Source organism: Rhipicephalus sanguineus, chromosome 9 (genome assembly GCF_013339695.2).
Source record: "Rhipicephalus sanguineus isolate Rsan-2018 chromosome 9, BIME_Rsan_1.4, whole genome shotgun sequence".
Taxonomy (NCBI): domain Eukaryota; kingdom Metazoa; phylum Arthropoda; class Arachnida; order Ixodida; family Ixodidae; genus Rhipicephalus; species Rhipicephalus sanguineus.
The window spans coordinates 44,305,370-44,323,214 of record NC_051184.2 but is presented as its reverse complement, the minus strand read 5'-3'; the positions used below and the strand labels follow the sequence as shown (position 1 = coordinate 44,323,214).

The window sequence follows — 17,845 nt, the reverse complement described above, 5'->3', positions numbered from 1 at the left end:
ACATACATTACACAGTTTTCTTGCATCGACGTCACTGAAACTGTCATACTGGAGTACCAACCTGATGGCACGCGATGTTCTTGATGCCACGTTAATGTCATCAGTACATGCAGCCTCTTATTCATGTACAGAGGCCAGTAATGTTCCGGCCACGTCATTGTCGTACTGAATCAGGTTAGCAGCACGTTGATTACGCCGCCATGACGTCATCAAAGCCGCCATGTTGGAGTACCAGTACGTTAAGAACTTGCGTCCATGACGTCACGTGCAAGCTATCAATAAGAGAATGGAAATTGTGCCCCTAATTGCAATATATGACGATGGATGGATGGATGCTATGAGCGTCCCCTTTATAACGGGGCGGTGACATGTCTGCCACCAGGCTCGAAGGAGAAAAAAAAAAAAAAAACTTCCTTGTTTCATGTTGTCCTAATGCCTTATCTACATTGATTAAATCTGTGTTATTATACCAAAAAATATAAATTCACGGTCCATCTCTCTGCCTCTTAAGGGAGAATGACCTTTTTTTCCCCCAATTATTTATTTTTGTACTTTATCTCTACTTTTCTGCCACCAATACTCTAACCGTCTCTTACTTATTTCTATCGCGTACGTGTTCAGCTTTCCATTGTTCTTACAAGGCTGCAGCGCCACCGCTCGACGGAAGAGGCAACTACCCATGTGGCGTTTCCTTTGATGAGGGTCTGTGGTTTCAGAGACTCCTCTTTGTACTGCCACAGTATAGTTCCGAGTATAGTGCAGCACATACCGGAGGGCGAACCTTCTCGGGAAGCATTTTACTTCCTATAGTAAAATGCTTCCCGTAGTTGAGAACGGCGAGCGTTCACAAATAAGGACATTCGAAATAACGTGATGCTGTGAACACAATGGCCTTCATATTAATCGGACACTAAATTGAAGGAAGAAAAGGCCACCGGGTCTCTAGCTACCACTGAGATTATCACAGATGAAAGCCTATGCTCTGCGAAGCACTCTTACTTGAATCAGTCCTAACTCACATTAATTTACATTGAATAACCCTTACGTCACCTCATTTACTCTTAATTCAACTTGTTTGCTTTAATGTACGTTGATTCACTCTTAATGCCCAGCTAAGTCACTTGATTGACTCGTTTATAAGCACTTAACTCACTTGACTGATTCTTGATTTGGGATTAGCTTACTTGTTTATCTCTTGGTGCACTTTCATGTAAGTTGATTCCTTCTTGGTTCACTTTAATCTGTGTTGATTCACTTTAAAATCACTTCGAAATAAGTTTAATTTGTACTCAATCATTTGGCATCGTTACATCTGAATTTAATAACACGGAAATTTTGATAGAATTCGTGTTTACGACGATGCCGGACGCAGGATTTTTCGGCAGATCAACCGTATGTCTTTCGCCTCAATAAAATTTGTATGCGTATTTTTGAATCAATAATTGTTATGCCTAAAGGTAGACTTTCGAGAAAAGAAACTAGGAGAGAGCATGGCCTTACACAGCCGTGCAGTCGCGGCATGCTGGAGTGCAGAAGAAGAAACAACGCCGTATTATCCTTACATAAACGTAAAGATGAAAATAACAGTCTACGTGACTACTACGGGCTATAGTCGTTTATTGGTCAACGCCCCATTTCGAAGAGGATGCCGATAATCATCATGATCGGTGCCCACAACCGCTGTGGATTGGTCAGCAACGCAGTTCTATACGTACACACACTCGTTCTATAACACGTTCCGATCAATGGATTCGGCAAAGTGACGAGCCAGGCTGTGTGATGCTTTAGTAAAACTTTTGCTGGGCCTAGTTGGTACATAGCATTTATAGGAACAGAACTTCAGCGCAAATGAAGATGGACCACGAAGATTGGAAAGACAAGGACTGGCGCTTATATGGCGCTGTATGTAGAAGCGCCAGTCCTTGTCTTTCTAGTCTTCGTGGTCCGTCTTCACTTGCGCTGAAGTTCTGTTCCTAAATGTGTGATACTTTCTTCGGTGCATATAGGCGTTCGCACGAATTAAAACAGCACGAAACGCGGGCGACCACCCGTACAAAAATGTATGTAGATAGTCTCTGGACTGTCTAAAAATGGGTTTAGACTGCCTATAGACTGATTAAACCCATTTTTGTAAGGGCACCGAAAGAAAGACGGAGACAACAGCGCCGACTCGCAGATTGTTCATTCGCCACGTCCGCGCAATGGATATCCCTGCGCAGTCCTTAATAAAAGAAAGAAAAACGTTCAATTCGAAGATGTCGCAGCACCTCGTTCAGGCTTTAACTTTAGCAGCGTTTTCATCTATCATTGTCTTTTCTGCTGGAACGGCAATTACTTTTCTATCTTCTAGTGTGTTGATCGTTATTTGTCGCTCTTAACTGTCGGTTCATTGCGCCCCTTCGTTAATTCCTCTCCGGTGCGTCTCGGTCGTTTGTATAGCACATTTCAGCACGAATGAACGTCGAGTAGAGCCGATTCTCGCGTGCTGCTTTCGCTCGCGCATTGCGGAGCTTTCGCACAATCAAGATTTTATCATTTATATGTTTCGAGATTTCCCTCGTCCTTTGAGGGGGGGGGGGTGTAACGACCACTCTGTAACATCACTGTCAGCCCATTTTACGGTCACTGCAGGACGAAGGCCTCACCGAGTGATCTCCAATTTGCCCTATCTCGTGCGAACTGATTCCATTTCGTCCCTGCTAACTTCTTAATTTCGCCACTCCATCTAACTCTCTCAATAAAGTTATTTCAATAAATCACAATAAAACTGTTTCAATAAATCGATCAAACTCTCTGCCACCACCCACGGCTGCGTTTCCCTCGTCCCTAGATGCCCATCTCCTTGCTCCGACTGACGACCAGTTGCCTGTCCCCACGCATTACGCGACCAGCCTAGGTCCATTTCTTCCGCTTCATGCCAACAAAAAGTGGGGAACGCTTGATCTTCGCCTTTAAGAGTTGAACGCGATAGCGATATCCTGCCCCTAGTGCGTACTGCGTGCCTTATGCGACGGGTAGCATGCTTTAAACCAGGAGCCATTATGCGCGAGAAACTTTTTCGAAGTTGCGATGCACCCATTACGTGGCCTTAAGGGAATACGCCCAGTATTGTGTGCGCCTTTTGTAATGGGTGGCTGGCTTTAAACCACCAAGTCGTTATGATATTCACATGGTTTGACGCCCGATGGCAATGTACGCTTGTACCGCGCAATATTACTGCGATATTACATCTCGCACTGTGACGCCTGTATACAGGACGCGTATGTTTGTGAAGCACGAAAGTTACTTTCAGTGCAGTTCCAAGCAGAGGAATGATGAAGAGGGACTCCATTTTGACTTGATTATGCTAATTGGCCTTCAGTGTTTATGGCGGGCTCGTATGGCGGGGTTTTATTGCGATCCAGATGCACGGCCCGCACGGATGTATTTTCGTGAGTGTATGACTAAGTTTGTGGAACTTCAGAAAGCTCAGGAGTTTGTACCTGCAGTGGTTGTCGAGGGCACAACCCTTGACAGCGCTCAAGGAATTTTAAACGTGTGTCTGTCCAGTAGGACTGACACAACTTTTGTCTTTTGTTTCATGTCCTTATTGTTTGATGTACGTGTCTAATAACAGGCAATAAAGCAAAAAAAAAAAAGGCGTGGCTGTGTGGTGGAACACCTGCTTGCCACGCAGACGGCCTGGGTTCGATTCTCACTCGGACCCAACATTTTTATTATTTATATCATGTGCAGCTTTCTCCATTTTTTGGTCAAACAACGACGCCGACAGCGGAATTTCTGCGAAACGAGCTCTTTAACGCTGTCGCGTCAAAATATCGGCTGTCCCCGTTTGCTCTGTCACCCATTCCGCTGTCTTCCGATATGTTGCGAAATTTATTTTCTATACATGCGAAATCCACAGTACGGTCACCGCAGAAAGACAGTAGCACTCGCGGCCATTGGCCCGAACGGTCGCGTGTGCTTATATTCGTCCGCGATGCCTATACATCTCCGCTTCTTCGTCGGATCGCCAAAGCTAAAGAGTCTTAGGTTTTCGGTAATCGCACGTCACGTGTTCACGCGACGTATCCTGTGCGGAGCTCTTTCTACGGCGACCATGTATACTGCTTAGCGCGCAGTTTTTTGTTAATGTAGCGAACTTTCCAGTTCTACGCATGCGATGAGATACGTGCACAGAAACAATTGGCGCCATCGCGATACCGCTACGTTATTTATGGTGTCACTGACTAATTCGTTAATGTGTAAGTTATACAAACGGCTAAGTAGCATGACTTGTGCGCAAGCGCAATAGACGGGTAGATAGCTTGAAGTAACTGGCTTGACTTTTCGCGTTATACTTTTCGAAGTTTTACGAAATAGTCTGTTAACGAGAACGTGAGTTCCAAACAGTTGTGCAGAGTTCTGTATCGACGGTGGGTACCAAGAGGCTTGCGTTCCTATTGGCACAGAAGCCGCTTCAGTTTGAGCTACGCACTTTGGTTTCTGTTCTAAAAAACGCCTCTGTTTTCAAAGATAAACATCCTTCAAGGCCATCAGCTGGTGTTTTACATATTACTGATGTGATGCGTCCTGTTCGATCGGTCGCAATTAGAATCACCTGTACGCGTGTCGCACATTAAGTGTTACACATCTGTACGCAAGTTACACAGTGTACACCGTTGCGTTTAAGTTTAATGCCCTAATGGCATTTTGATCGCTGTGCTCCATATTTCTATGTACTTGCACCTTTGATACGAATAATTACGGACACGGTTAGGTTTTCCAAGAAAAACTTTTGCAAATCTGTTTTTAAACATCATCCTGTTGGTGTCATGCTTCATTCGGTTCCTTTTTATAGTAGTTGCAGTGCTGTTGTGGCTTCAGTGTCTACTATGTTCCGATGACTTACAGTGTCCATTTCTTTCTTTTGTTCTGCGCAGGCCAGCAAGAACGGGAGAGGGAGCGAGAACACACAAGAACAAGCCAGGCTCGCAGCACCCGTAAACACTAAGGAAACTACACGAAAACTACGAAGACGAAGAACTACAACCGCACCACAACACACAGAGAGCGACAACGCGAGCACACACAAGTCAACTGGGAGACAGGGAGGGAGCCAAGATGTGCCGCACTCGATCCGCCCGGAGCCACAGAGGCCACTCGTGACCGCCATGTAGTCAGCGCCGCAGTGGCCACAGCCATCCGAGCGGAGAGCGCGCGCCGCACTCCAAACCGACACGCGACCGCTAGAGGGTCGTCGCTGGGTCGTGTCGTCCGCAAAGCAAGCACACCATAACCGCGAGAAGGCGTACCGAGATCGAAACAACGACGACAAGGGACTGCGAAGGCCCGCCAGTCGCAGCCGCCGCGCCTTGCAACCCATGAACCTTGACTGCTACCCGGCCGACGGGACGGCGGGAATGTCCCCACCGCCGAGAGACGTGTCGCCACCGGCCGCGCCCTGCCACGCCGACGTCGCCGGCGGGTCCGGCGACGAGGACCCGCTCGCCTACCAGACAGACCCGGGCCGAACAGGGGCCGACGAGCCGCGCGCCAAGAAGCGGCGCAAGCAAAGCAACCCCGTCCGCTACCACACGTCGCCCATGGTCCTTCCGGAGGGCCCCGATGACCTGGCCGTCACCGCGGCAACGGACCCAGTCGGGACGCCCACCGACGACGAGGAATGTGTCGAAGACGTCCCGCCCTCGGCAACGAGCCCCGCGGCACGGAGCGATGACACGGTCGTCGACGCGGGCGTCCTCAACCTCGAGACTAGCAAGCGTCGCCGCAGGGACGACTTCAATGGAGAGCCCCCGGAAGCGGCGTCGGGACCGCTGCGTTGCCACCACTGCAACGCCGGCTTCGCAACCGACGACCAGCTTCGGCTACACATCGAGGAAGAGCACGTGCAGAAGCTCCTCGAGAAGCAACTCCAGCAGCAGGCGAGCTACAACCGAGCGTTCGCCGCTGCCGCGGCCGCGGCCGCCGCCGCCGCTGGGGACAAGAACTCTGGCTCGACAAGCTCGCTGGAGATGCAGAACCCGCCGCCGTTCCTGGACCGGAAGCCGACGGTCAGCGAGACAGCAGAGTTCGCCAAGAATCACCCGTTCCCGTTCCCAGCGATGCCGCCCCTCATCCCGATCTCACAGAGCGGCAACGAAGTCAAGCCTGGCAGCCTGCCTGTTCCTCTCGGCATGTTCCCGAACCCAATGGCGCCGTTCCTGTTTCCCGTGCTTCAGCAGCAGGGCCAGAACGCGTCGACGCCCATTCCGAACGGGAGTTCGGCGCCCTCAGGCAATATGCGCATATTCAACCCGGAAGCCTTCTGCGAGCTGTGCAACAAAGAATTCTGCAACAAGTACTTCCTCAAGACTCACAAGGCGAACAAGCACGGCATCTACTCGGTCGAGTCCCTGGTCAGCTCCCCGTACGCACCGGGTTTCTTTCCGCCGGGATTGAGTGGGACACCGTCCATGCAATTGATGCTACAGGGGCCCATGTCCGATCCGAGCATGGCCGGCCGCCAAGGTATCATCAATATGGAGTCTTTCTGCGAGATATGCCAGAAGGAGTTTTGTAACAAATATTTCCTGAAGAAGCACAAGCAGAAAATCCACGGCATTGTGGACCCGGCTACTCAGCAGCAGCAGCAACAACAACCTCATCAACAACAACCACATCAACAGCAGCAGCAGCAGCCACAGCAGAGCAGTTCCACTGATAACATTACCGAGCGAAAGACGAGTACGTCACCGACGGGTGTGACTTCCACCGACCCGACGGGTGCGACAGCGGGCCCTGGTAACGACAAGAACGGTGGCCCGATGCCTCCTGAGCAGCAGCAGCAACAGCAGCCGCCTTCCGACCCGTTCCGCATGGACTTCTCGAGCCTCTATCCGGGCGTCAACGGTCGCTTCAGCATGCCGAGTCTCACGCCACCAACGGGAACAATGGTGACGTCGGCGTCCAGCAACTCGCCTATCGTCAGTTCCTCCGTTGGCGGAGACCCGAAGTCGCTTCCGGCGTTCTTCAACCAGAACTCTTCTTCAAGCACCGAGAGCGGTTCCACCACCGTGTTCACGCCGGAGAAGCTTCGAGAGATGGGCGTCATCAACGCGGAGGCATTCTGCGAGATTTGCTGCAAGGAGTTCTGCAACAAATACTTCCTCCGCACCCACAAGCAGAACAAGCACGGCATCCCGGCAACGGACGCGCCAAAGGGGAACCCGCCACTGGGCCCGCCGCTTCATCAGCACTCCATGTCTCATCACCTGATGCCTCCGGCAGTTTCTATGGCACCGCCCAGTGGCGCCGCCGCAAGCATGTCGACTCCTCAAGATACGCCCGAGAACTTGACGACTCCCTCAAGAACAGCGGGAGGCGGGACCAGTCCGGAATCCGCAGTTTTAAAGTCCACCTTCGCCAGCGAGTTCGAGCCGACAGCGGACCTGACCTGCGAGATCTGTAACAGGCCCTTCTCCAGCCAGTACCTGCTGAAGATGCACAAGTTCTACACCCACAATGTTCCGTACGTGAAGGAGGAGGACGATGAGTCCAAGCCGCCGTCGCCCATGAGTGGCGGCAGCAACATCCAGAGCAGGGCTATGTGTCCCATGCCGCGCGATGACGCCATGCGGTTGGGCAGGCCGCCGGAAGCTTCCGGAGGTGGCGCTCCTTCTTGCCATACGGAGGACGCGGCGAGCCAGGACTTGCAGAAGCTGCAGAGCATGATACGTGACCTGACGGCCTCGATCGCCAACGAGAACAAGGTCGTCTGCAACGTGTGCCGCACCGAGTTCGACAACAAGTACTTCCTACGGGCGCACATGATGAACGAACACGGCGTTCTCCTCAACGAGGACGGCAGCAGTCTGGCCCCGGGCTCCTCATCGCCCGCGAGCGCCTCCGCGACGCAGCAGCAAAGGGGCCCCGGAGACCTTCCGCCGCCGCCGTTCTCGGCGGTCGCCTTTCCGTCGCCCGTGTTCGACTCGGAGGCTTTCTGCGAGATATGCCAGAAGGAGTTCTGCAGCAAGTATTTCCTCAAGACCCACAAGCAAAACATCCACGGCATCAACATGGACTGCGACGTGGCTTCGGCTGCGAAGAAGGACGACGCCGGCCAAGCCAAAAACGCAGCCAGCAAGGTCACTGGGCCGTTGGTTCCCGTGCCGCCACCGCCGCTCTTGTCCATGGCGATGCCATCGGTGCCGACGCCCGACAAGGCCAGGAGCTCGGTGACGGGGCGCAACTACTGCAACATCTGCAATAAGGAGCTGTGCAACAAGTACTTCATGAAGACCCACATGTTGAAGATGCACGGCATAAACCTAGACGAACACCCTGCAGAGGCGGCCCGCAACAGCGTGATCGGCGGCGTCACCTGTGAAATTTGCCAGAAGGAGCTGTGCAGCAAGTATTTCCTCAAGGTTCACAAGCAGAACACGCACGGCATCATCGAGGACCCGGCCAAGGAGAACTCTAACCACAGCTCAGCGGGAGGCAGCAGTGCGGACAGGGGGGAGCTGCCAACCTCCTTCCAGCCTGGCGAAGTCAGCGACGGCGGCAACCGAAGCTTCAACCACTACACAGAGGTGTGCCCGCTGTGTGACAGGCGCTTCAAGAGCATCAAGTGGCTCAAGACGCATATGGTGAACGACCACAGCGACATGCTCAAGGAGAACGTATACAGCCGCATGGACAGCGTTCCTCCGGGCGCAGCGAAGCTGTGCATCATTTGCGGACAGGGCTTCCCGGACAAGGTGGCCCTTCAGATTCACCTCATCAAAGACCACCGCACCACGAGCGAGGAGCTGGGCCTGATGAACTCCTCGCCGGCATCCGCTGCCTCGGACTCCCTGGCTGCCGTGGCCCAAGACACGGTGAAGCTGAACGGCGCCGCTCCGCCGCACCCTGCCGACAGGGCCGCGCACCTCTTCAAGCGGCCCGGCCTTGCGTCCACGCTGGGCGGCAGCGGCAGCACCCGCATTTACCACTGCTCCTACTGCGTCTATTCTACGCGATGGCTTTCCAACCTCTACGCGCACGAAAAGAGGCACACGGGAGTCAATCTGGAAGGCGAGAAGCGCTTCGTATGCCGCATCTGCCACCGAGCCTACCGTTACAACCACTCGCTGCAGCGTCACCTCCTCAACCACCGCGCAGCGGGTCTCGCCTCGGCCAGCCTCGCCAGTGCCGCCGCCTCGGTCCGACTGCCCAAGACGGCCCAGGAGCAGCCCCAAGACCTGTCCTCGGCGGATCCCGCCAGAGCGTCCTCAGCGGCGCTTCCCGCCTCGCAGCAGCCGTCCAAGCTGAAGCGCTACCGCTGCAGCAAGTGCAACCGAAAGTTCCGATCGCGGGAGCTCTGCCTCAACCACATCTACACGGCGCACGACGCCAAGAGGCCGATCAAGAGCGGACGGCCGTTTCGCTGTCGCGTCTGCGGCTTCGCCACCAGGGCGTGGAACATCCTCAAGATACATATCATGAAGCAGCACCAGGAGGAGGCGGCCGAAGAGAAGAGCGTCGGCAGCCAGCCGGACGTCTCGGTTCCCGCCGCGGCGAGCACGACCGACGACGAAGGCAAGCCCACTAGGACGCCGACGCCCACCAAGACGGCGGGCCAGCTGCCCATGACGTACGCCATGCCGCAGAGCCCGCCCTCGGCCGGCACCTTCATCATGCAACCGTTCCTAATAGCGCAGCCCGAGTCGGAGGACGCCAAGAACGACACGTTCGTGCCGTCGCTCGTATACCTGCCCGTCTGCCAGAAGGTGTCCCAACCCATGACCGTGGCATTCACGCTGACGCCCGCTTGAGCCGGGCCCGCCATGCGGCAAGGCAAGCCCCCGAAGACTTGTAACCCTCCTCCCGCAACGACGAGGGGAAGCACGGCACGCGGACACCCCAAGAGACGTCATCGCAGCAGTGTCGCTCCTTCGCGGCGAGGGTGCGCGCGTGTCGGCCACAAGCTCTTCGACGCGATGCCTCGCGACGGGTCCACGAGTCACACACAACACAAAAGACACAGACAGACAAGACACACGCCGCCCGGAAGACTGCCCCGCAGCATCCGCGAAAGAAATACATCGGAGATGCAGCCACGTATTGGTGTACCCGACGCAAGACGACGACGGTAGCGCGCCGTTCGCGCGCTAGTTCCCTCCCTCCTTTGAAGATACGTGCAATTTCCGTCGCCTCCTAGACAAGGCCTCGCGTCGTCGCTCTCCACGAAGTAACGAAAAACAAAGAAAGGGAAAGCAGCAGCAAGCCTGGCAGGCACCGACCTCAGGTCCTCCCAACGTCTCGCTTGGGAGGGCCGAGCACAGCATATCAGCTACACCTGCAGCAACAGCAGCCACAAAAGCAAGTGATCCGCAGCGGCAGCACCACACTACCGCTGCCAGCGCCTTCGTCGCAGTTCCCCGTGTGTGTGCGCGCTCTACGTGAACTTTTTCGTCCCCCATCCCCCACTACGCGGGTGAGCAGTTCGCAGCCTCTACAAGACGGAAGAAGACTGGCCTTCGCGCCTTCGGCCGCACCCCGCCGACAGGGATGCAAGATTAAACTACAACAACGGGGTCGTCCGGCCGGTGACGCGTCGGACCTCCTTCTTCGCTGCAAACAGTGTGGGACACTTCCCGTGTCTGCGTGTTCCGTTATTATTATTTTTTTCGGAACTATACTACTACTGCTTCCGCGGTACTCGCTGCGCCAGTTCCGCCACTTCGGGAGGTGTGTGTGTGTGTTTTTGTGTGTGCCTCCGGAAAAGGTGTTTCACACTTCGGAGGTGCCCGGACGTTCTTACTGCAGTGCGTCTGTGCGATCCACCGCGTGTCCGTACGTAGCCGTCTCGCTCCTACAAAGAAGACGCCCCTTGGTTCTTCGTCGACATTCGAGTGAGTCTTCGCGACCAGAGTGTACAAAACGGACCGTCGACGAAATGATGGCCGGGCATCGGAGCGTTATCATCTTGTGTACAACAACACCAGAGACGGTCGCCGCCCCCCTGCACCTCAGAGCCTGCCAGCCAGCCTTTCTTCATCCGAGAGTGCGCCGTCGTTCCACAGTGCCACGTTGTCAACGCGGGCCCCCGTCTCCGACGACAAAGCCGGCCGGCCTGTACGTCAACTCCTAAAGACGACCAGGGATTAATCGGCGCACCCGTTTGATTTTAGTTTCCTTTTCTGTTCTCTGTTCTTGTCCTCGTACCTTGAACCCTTCCTCGCAATGTCTCCTTGTGCGTCGGATGTGCTTGCGGCGACATTGACAAGGTCAGTCAGTCTCTGCCCGTTCCATCACTCGTCGAGTGAAGTTCGCATGTCTTATGCTGTGGTACTACGTTCTTGTGGGTGACCGCAAAGATGGTATATCGCTGCGTTGTGCAAGTGCCCGGTCCGGGCCTTTCTTCCGTTTCGGAATGCATCGATCAGCGGCGCCACTCCGAGGTTCCAAAAAGCGGCTCGTAGTTTGACGCGTCTTGTGACTGGTACGATACAGGTGGTATCGTGTCAATCCCAATGTGTCACTACGATGCGAGGCGCAATCGTACCGAGATTTTTTTTCACCACCTTGAAGTGTGAAGGGGAACAAATTCAGCAATTCAAATTTGGTAACGCAGGTCACAGAAAAAACAAAAAACAAAAGCAGATTCACTAAGGTTATTGTTAAGAAATGATCGTCTTACGCATTGCTCTGCAAAATTTACCAGATCGCCAGCGCACCGCACTGGCTGCTTGAAAATTCAGGTGACTGTGTTAACTCTAACGCATAGCACCACACAGTCACTAGGTACAAGCATTTTTGGAACCTCGGATTCGCGTACGCTGAAAGGTGAAAGGTCATCCAGAGTGTATTGCAAAAATATAAAAGCCGAGTGAAGACACGTGCGAGTGAATGCGCTGCATGAGTCGACGTGTGCGAGTGAGTGCGCTGCCCGAGTCGAATCGATGCCCGTGTACCCTGTGTCGCCTCAGAAGGCGACGCGTCCAGAATCAAAACGTTCTTTATAGTCGCATTGTGATAACACGCCGGTGAGCAGGCCACAAATCAAAAAGGAATACACACGCTGTTGTTACGACTTGCGCTAAAAAGTCGCTTCGTTTTACTATTTCTTTGCCATTTTTCTTTAATGTTTTACACAATAGGGCATCGACCTCTAGCAAAGCTTCGCTCGTACACTCGCAGTCATCAGTTATGACTCGGCTCATTCTGGAAATAGAAAAAAAAAACGAGCACTTGCAGCAGCAGTTTATCTGGTAGTATTCGCGTCGGACTATTGTAAGCTGAGGAAAGAAGGAAGAAAGCCTCCGAGATGGGTGGTATAAAAGGCTCTAGTGTGAAGTGCAATAACGTCGAAAGCGCGAGCACGTCATCTCCGAGGACGTGCTGAAAAAAGGAAGAAGCCGCGATCGTAGCTAGTCGAACAGAGTATTTCTCCTATCTGCCCTTTCTGACTGGTCGCAAGAGATAAGATATTGACGTATCTCTAGAACAAGAGATAAGAAAACGTTCTAAAGTCTAAAACCGTCTTAAGAAATAGACAAATTAATCTTACTGTGAAAGCCGCTGACCTGATGGCCATTACGCCCTTTAGTTTTTCTTTATATAAATAACCTCGTCGAATGTTTTAATAAGAGCACGTGTGAAGTACAGATTCAATCAAGCTCAGAAACATTGCAACTTTCTCACAAACTTGCTTTGCAAATTTGAAGCCGCCGAGAGTAAATTTCACCGTAAGAGTACGTGTAGATTTAGCAGTTCAAAACGTTCGGCAGGATTAGGACAAAAAACAGAAGTCTGAACTGAGTATAGTGTTTGTCAAAACGTTACCGATTATGGGCCTTTCCTTTCGAAAGTGTTTAGCTCAGTGACAGCTTCCTTCGGTCATGACGTCACTGTAGTGACGTATACAGCGACGTCACCACGGTCACGTGTCACTGATGCTTCCCAGTTGAGACGGTTAGTTCAAGGTCACAATTCTATAGAGATAGAAAATAAAAAACGTCGGTCAAAGAAAAATTCAGAAATCCTATTCGTCGATGTGATCCCGCCAATCGGGACATTTCTGTAAAAACCCGATCGCCGGCGCTTGTCGACATCCGTCATTAATCACAACTCTCCGACATGCCGGCATATAGAGAATGTGTGTGTATGACGGTGGGTGCCCTGAGACCGTGCACGACGATTGGCGGCGACATTGTTTGCGTACTTATGTGGCCGTGTTCTGGATTCGGGACTGAACCTGTTTTGTTCGCATGTTGTGTATGATGGATTACCGCTGCCTGTCTTGCGTTGTGCGTATGTATGCCCTCTCGCACGCGAATCCCATCTCTGCACACCACCCTCTCCCCAACTATATCTGAATGCCGAGTCTACAGCGAATTTGTCTTTGTTTTTGTTGTGTATTTCGCCGATAGATTCGCTTCCGTACGCCTTTTACCGGTGCCTATACGAACTAAGAATGGTTCACGACACGCAGGCCTTCCCAGTCTGGTATAGTTGCTATATTTTTTTCGCGTAAGCTACACTCTAAGAAAAGATCGAGTAAAAAGGGCGTCTTTTTGTCCCACAACAATAATCGTCATCTGGCTTGCTTGCGTTTCCTTGCACTATCGCCGCGCGCCCGGCACTTTCTGGTCACGAACGACATGCGCGCTATCAGCGTGACATAGCATTCGTGGCAGGAAAGTGGCCAGCGCCGAGTTTTCAAGAAAGGAAACGCAAGCAAGCCAGATGACGATTATTGTTGTGGGACAAAAAGACGCCCTTTTTACTCGATCTTTTCTTAGAGTGTAGTCTTGACGCACTGTAGTGCCGATCTTTTTATTCCCAAACTGTATCATTCCAATGCCAGCCTTTAGGGCTGTGTTGCGACCGTTTGAGAGATATTGCACACACACAACTATCCTTGGGCTTCTCGCGCGCTTCCCATTGTGTGGGCGTTGCATGTGCGCCATGTTAATCAAAATGATATCGCGAAAGAAAGGTAATATAACGACACGCGTGGGTTTTTGGGAGGGAGTCGAACCATGGAACTACGCTGACGAATTTCTTTAGAGTCGACTACGAAGATCGCGCGCACGCAAACGGCGGAATGATCGTTTCAAAATTTTCATGCGCAATCCAGGAACTACAGCAACCAGCGCGTCTGCATGACAATAGCTGAAACATTCCTACAGTTCGCGCTGTTCACGGTAACTCTGCGAGCCGGCTTCGAAACTTCTATGCCTCTAACTCCCGTGTCTCTGGTGCTGGAAGAGAAAACGTTTGCAGCCTCGAAATATCAGCCGGTAAACTAGAAAAAAAGAACGAAATACTATGCTTTTCTATAGACCTCTCAAGCTGCCCTGGAGTTGTCACTCAATAATATAAGACCTTGTGACGAAGACGGAGCACAGAGCCTGTCTGAATTTAACCTACTCGGAAAATAGAACAATGGAATTCGAGTCGCTTTACAAAACCGACAACGTTCTCCTGTCATGTGTAGTTTGCAGTGTCCTTCTTGCACCGCATTTTTTTTTCTATAGACCAATCAAAATGCTCCGAGTTGTCACCAACGTCACAAGGGCTCGTGACGAAGACGGAGAAGATGCTCGTCAGAATTAACTCATTCGAAAAATAAGAAAGAGATCGAAGACAATTGGTACATGGGCGCATATGCGATTCAAGTCTCGTTAGAAAGCCGCAACGTATGCGCTCTGAGTGTCTTGAAGGATAGCGAAGGGCAAAGTGATTACCTCCCCAACAACGTAATTCGACTACGTCAATGCAGGACTCATACAATACAGGACAATCTGGACAATAGAGGAGCAGATTTATTTAAAAACTATGCTTACAGCTCAAGGCTATGCGTAGACAAAAGAAGACGCGGAGGCACATTCTTTCGTTCGACTCTAACCCTGTGCAGTTAGCATACTTGATGGTATTAATATTTGTTGGGGTTTTATGTCACGAAACCACGACATGATTACGAGAGACGCTGTAGTGGAGGGCTCCAGAAATTTCGACCGCCTGGGCTTATCTAACGCGCACCCAAATCTTAGCACGCGGGAGTCTAGCATTCTGCCTCCAAAGAAATGCGGCCGCCGCGGCCGGGATTCGAACCCGCGACCTTTGGGTCAGAAGTCGAGCACAACACGCATACTCGAGTACGATCCTGAGTTTAGCCATCACTCGTTAAGTCATACGACCAGAGATTGTCCTACACCATTCCATACTGCCTTCGTTCGTTCTAGCACTAACACTCGAGTTTGAAATGGCCTCTCTACCATGTCCCCTAGGAAGTCGTAAAGAAAGCATTGAACGAATCAAAATGTATACAGTAAAGTCAAAACAAACGCGATGTAGAGTTTTACCAGAAAACAAAAAAAAATGAATGAAAGATAAAAGAAAAGCCCAGTAACGCGAGCGTCATGGCCGGGGCTCTTTTCGTTGCTCGACCACTCGCCGCCTCAAATTATTCTCTCTTCCTCTATTCTTTAGATCCCCGTTTCATTTGGCAACTGAAAAGCGCCCATAGTAATACTCCCTGCCTCTCTTTTGATAGAGACAAGCCGAAGAGCAACGTCGGTGTAATTTACGCAGCACGCGCGCGCCGGTGCGGCTCCATTACGCTATACCTACACTGTCTCCTGTTCACCGCCTCTTTTTTCTTTTTTCTAATTTCTTTACCTTCTTTTCAATTCCGTACCCCGCGTCACGCACGCAACCTGCGAGCAGACCCAATTCGCGTCTCTCTTTGCCGATGCACTTTTAACAAAAGAACCGAAGCTTTGCCGATAGTACGATAGCTAGTTTTTCAGAGGGAGCGAATGGTGCAGTGAGTATTAGGTAGGGGGGGGGGGGGAGTTAGGGGTGGTCGGACGCTCCCATGCAAAGCGAATATAGTGAGTAGCAGATACAGATGTGGAAACAGGTACCTCGCAAGTAAAGAAAGAGAAAACGATAACTGCAAAAAAAAAAAAAACTAAACACTTCAAATTGCGCCAGGTTGTACGTGAAAAGAGCTCCCGCCCGGCCCGGCTCAGCCCCCTCCACTGTAAAATATATACTTCGGTGATTTCAGGGCGCGGGAGAAAAGCCTCTCGACTGGGCATTAGGTGTGGAGGTTCAAAAAAGAATCGGGAAAATAATGAAAAAGAAAATCGGTCGTTGGAAGGTACAACAGCGGGAAAAGCCTAACACTCAAATTTAAACAAAACAAAACAAGAAAGAAAAACTGAGAGCAGTACTGCGTATCTATTATCCTCCCTCTTACATCGCGTTCTCTAATCTACTTGCCCTCGCTATTCTCGTGAAAAAATAAAACAGATAAATGAAGAAACGTAACACAACGAAAGAATAAATAAAGTGGAGAAGGATCGCAATTCACACGGACCGCGGTGAAATGGCGATCAAAGCGTCTACGTGCCTATGGCGCTAGCGTCTCACGTTACTATAGGGTGGTCCGTATACGTTGTAAAAAAATACCGTGAGAAGAGGGATCTAAAAATAGAAATATATCGGGCAGGGATTCTGGCGTAGAAAGGCGATCTGCGCCAGTAAGGTCTCCGCGTCGAAAAAAGCTAAAGAAAATTTCGACCGGCTCGAGTCAGCCTCATTGAAAATCCATTAAAGGGAGCAAATAGAGACGGGAGATAGAGAGAGAGGGCCACTCCTATTTCTGATAAGTGATGCGTAAATTTCGTCCCGCCGCGTATCACATTTTGAAGGCAGTATGATAAAGGAAATTTACGTACGCGAATGTTACGTACGCGTCGCTTGGGCACCTGCGTCGCCGCCTGTAAGTGACGGGACTGTGCGGAGATAAAACCAAACTGGCGTGAAAGGTGCAGCGAGTGATAATGAAGTTTCGAAGGGAGGCCACAGTCGGCGAGATTTTTAACGTTAGAGAGAACAAAAACAGATAAGATATAGAAGAAAATATTGCAGTGCCCGCTTGCGGCACTAGTGAAAGACCGTGCTCTTTGTTGATAACTGTTTAGTGAGAATGTTAAATATAGTAACCTTGCTTTTAAGGAACACCTGTATCTCTCAATTCCCGTGTGATTAGACCTGGCAATATGTTTAATATCACCAGGTGGTCGCAATTATCCAATCACGGTGTCTCTCGTAACCCACTCTGCAAATTAAGGTCGTCGGCCTCTCCTTCCCACCTCAAATTTCGTCTAATTCGATTGATTTAATCGGGGGTCTTCTTGCTCTGATGCTTCTTTACTGTGCCTTCCTGACTTCAAAGAAAACTGTGCTTCCAAACGCTCGAGATTCTTTCAAAAAATGGGCCCATCAACGTAGTGTTGTAATACCTGCTGTGAAAACCGCCACCATTGTTCAGTAGTGTTTCTTTTATGCGCGCGCAGATTGGTTGACGTGATGATTTTGATGATGAGTTGTGGTCATGCCTTTTGTAGTGGGTGTAAGCAGCTCCCAAGCATCTTACGCCGCGGTTAGGCAGCGCCATCTGGTATGCAGAAATGGCGTCATCGGTTAACACTGACTGTGAGCAGTACCCAACCCAACGCCCCGCTGTGCTTTCCTACCTCCTTACCCTCGTAACGTGGCCCCTCCTTTCGAGCGGACGGCCGCGCGCTCTTTCAAAGCCCGATGCTAACATTTTTTAATCTTTTATTCGTTCACGTAGTCTGTTTCCTCTTCTTTCACTTTTTATCTTTCCATTCTCAGCCGATGCCCTTGCGAACTTTCGTTTTCCTGTTCTTGAGCTCAGCGTCTCCGTCAGCATATATATGGTTACGCGGACCTCCTGTCCGCGGACAGAAGCGGCCGACGTGGCGTTGTTTTCACAGCTGCCGAAATTTATAAGAACCGGGGGTGAGTAGAAGCGGAGAGAAGGGAAAGCCTTGAAATA

The 17,845-nt window shown here is 51.3% G+C and overlaps 1 protein-coding gene across 2 annotated transcripts in view; it reads left to right on the top strand.

Annotated features, from left to right (window-relative positions):
• The window catches only part of LOC119405075 (uncharacterized), a 220,711-nt gene extending 207,175 nt beyond the window's left edge, over positions 1 to 13,536 (top strand). For both annotated transcript variants that reach the window (XM_049419199.1, XM_037671848.2), the window contains exon 2: positions 4,923 to 13,536. In XM_049419199.1, coding sequence (XP_049275156.1) covers positions 5,364 to 9,797 — 4,434 coding nt within the window. In that variant the 5' untranslated portion in view covers positions 4,923 to 5,363 and the 3' untranslated portion in view covers positions 9,798 to 13,536. The remainder of the gene's footprint in view (positions 1 to 4,922) is intronic.
• Positions 13,537 to 17,845: the final 4,309 nt, after the last annotated feature.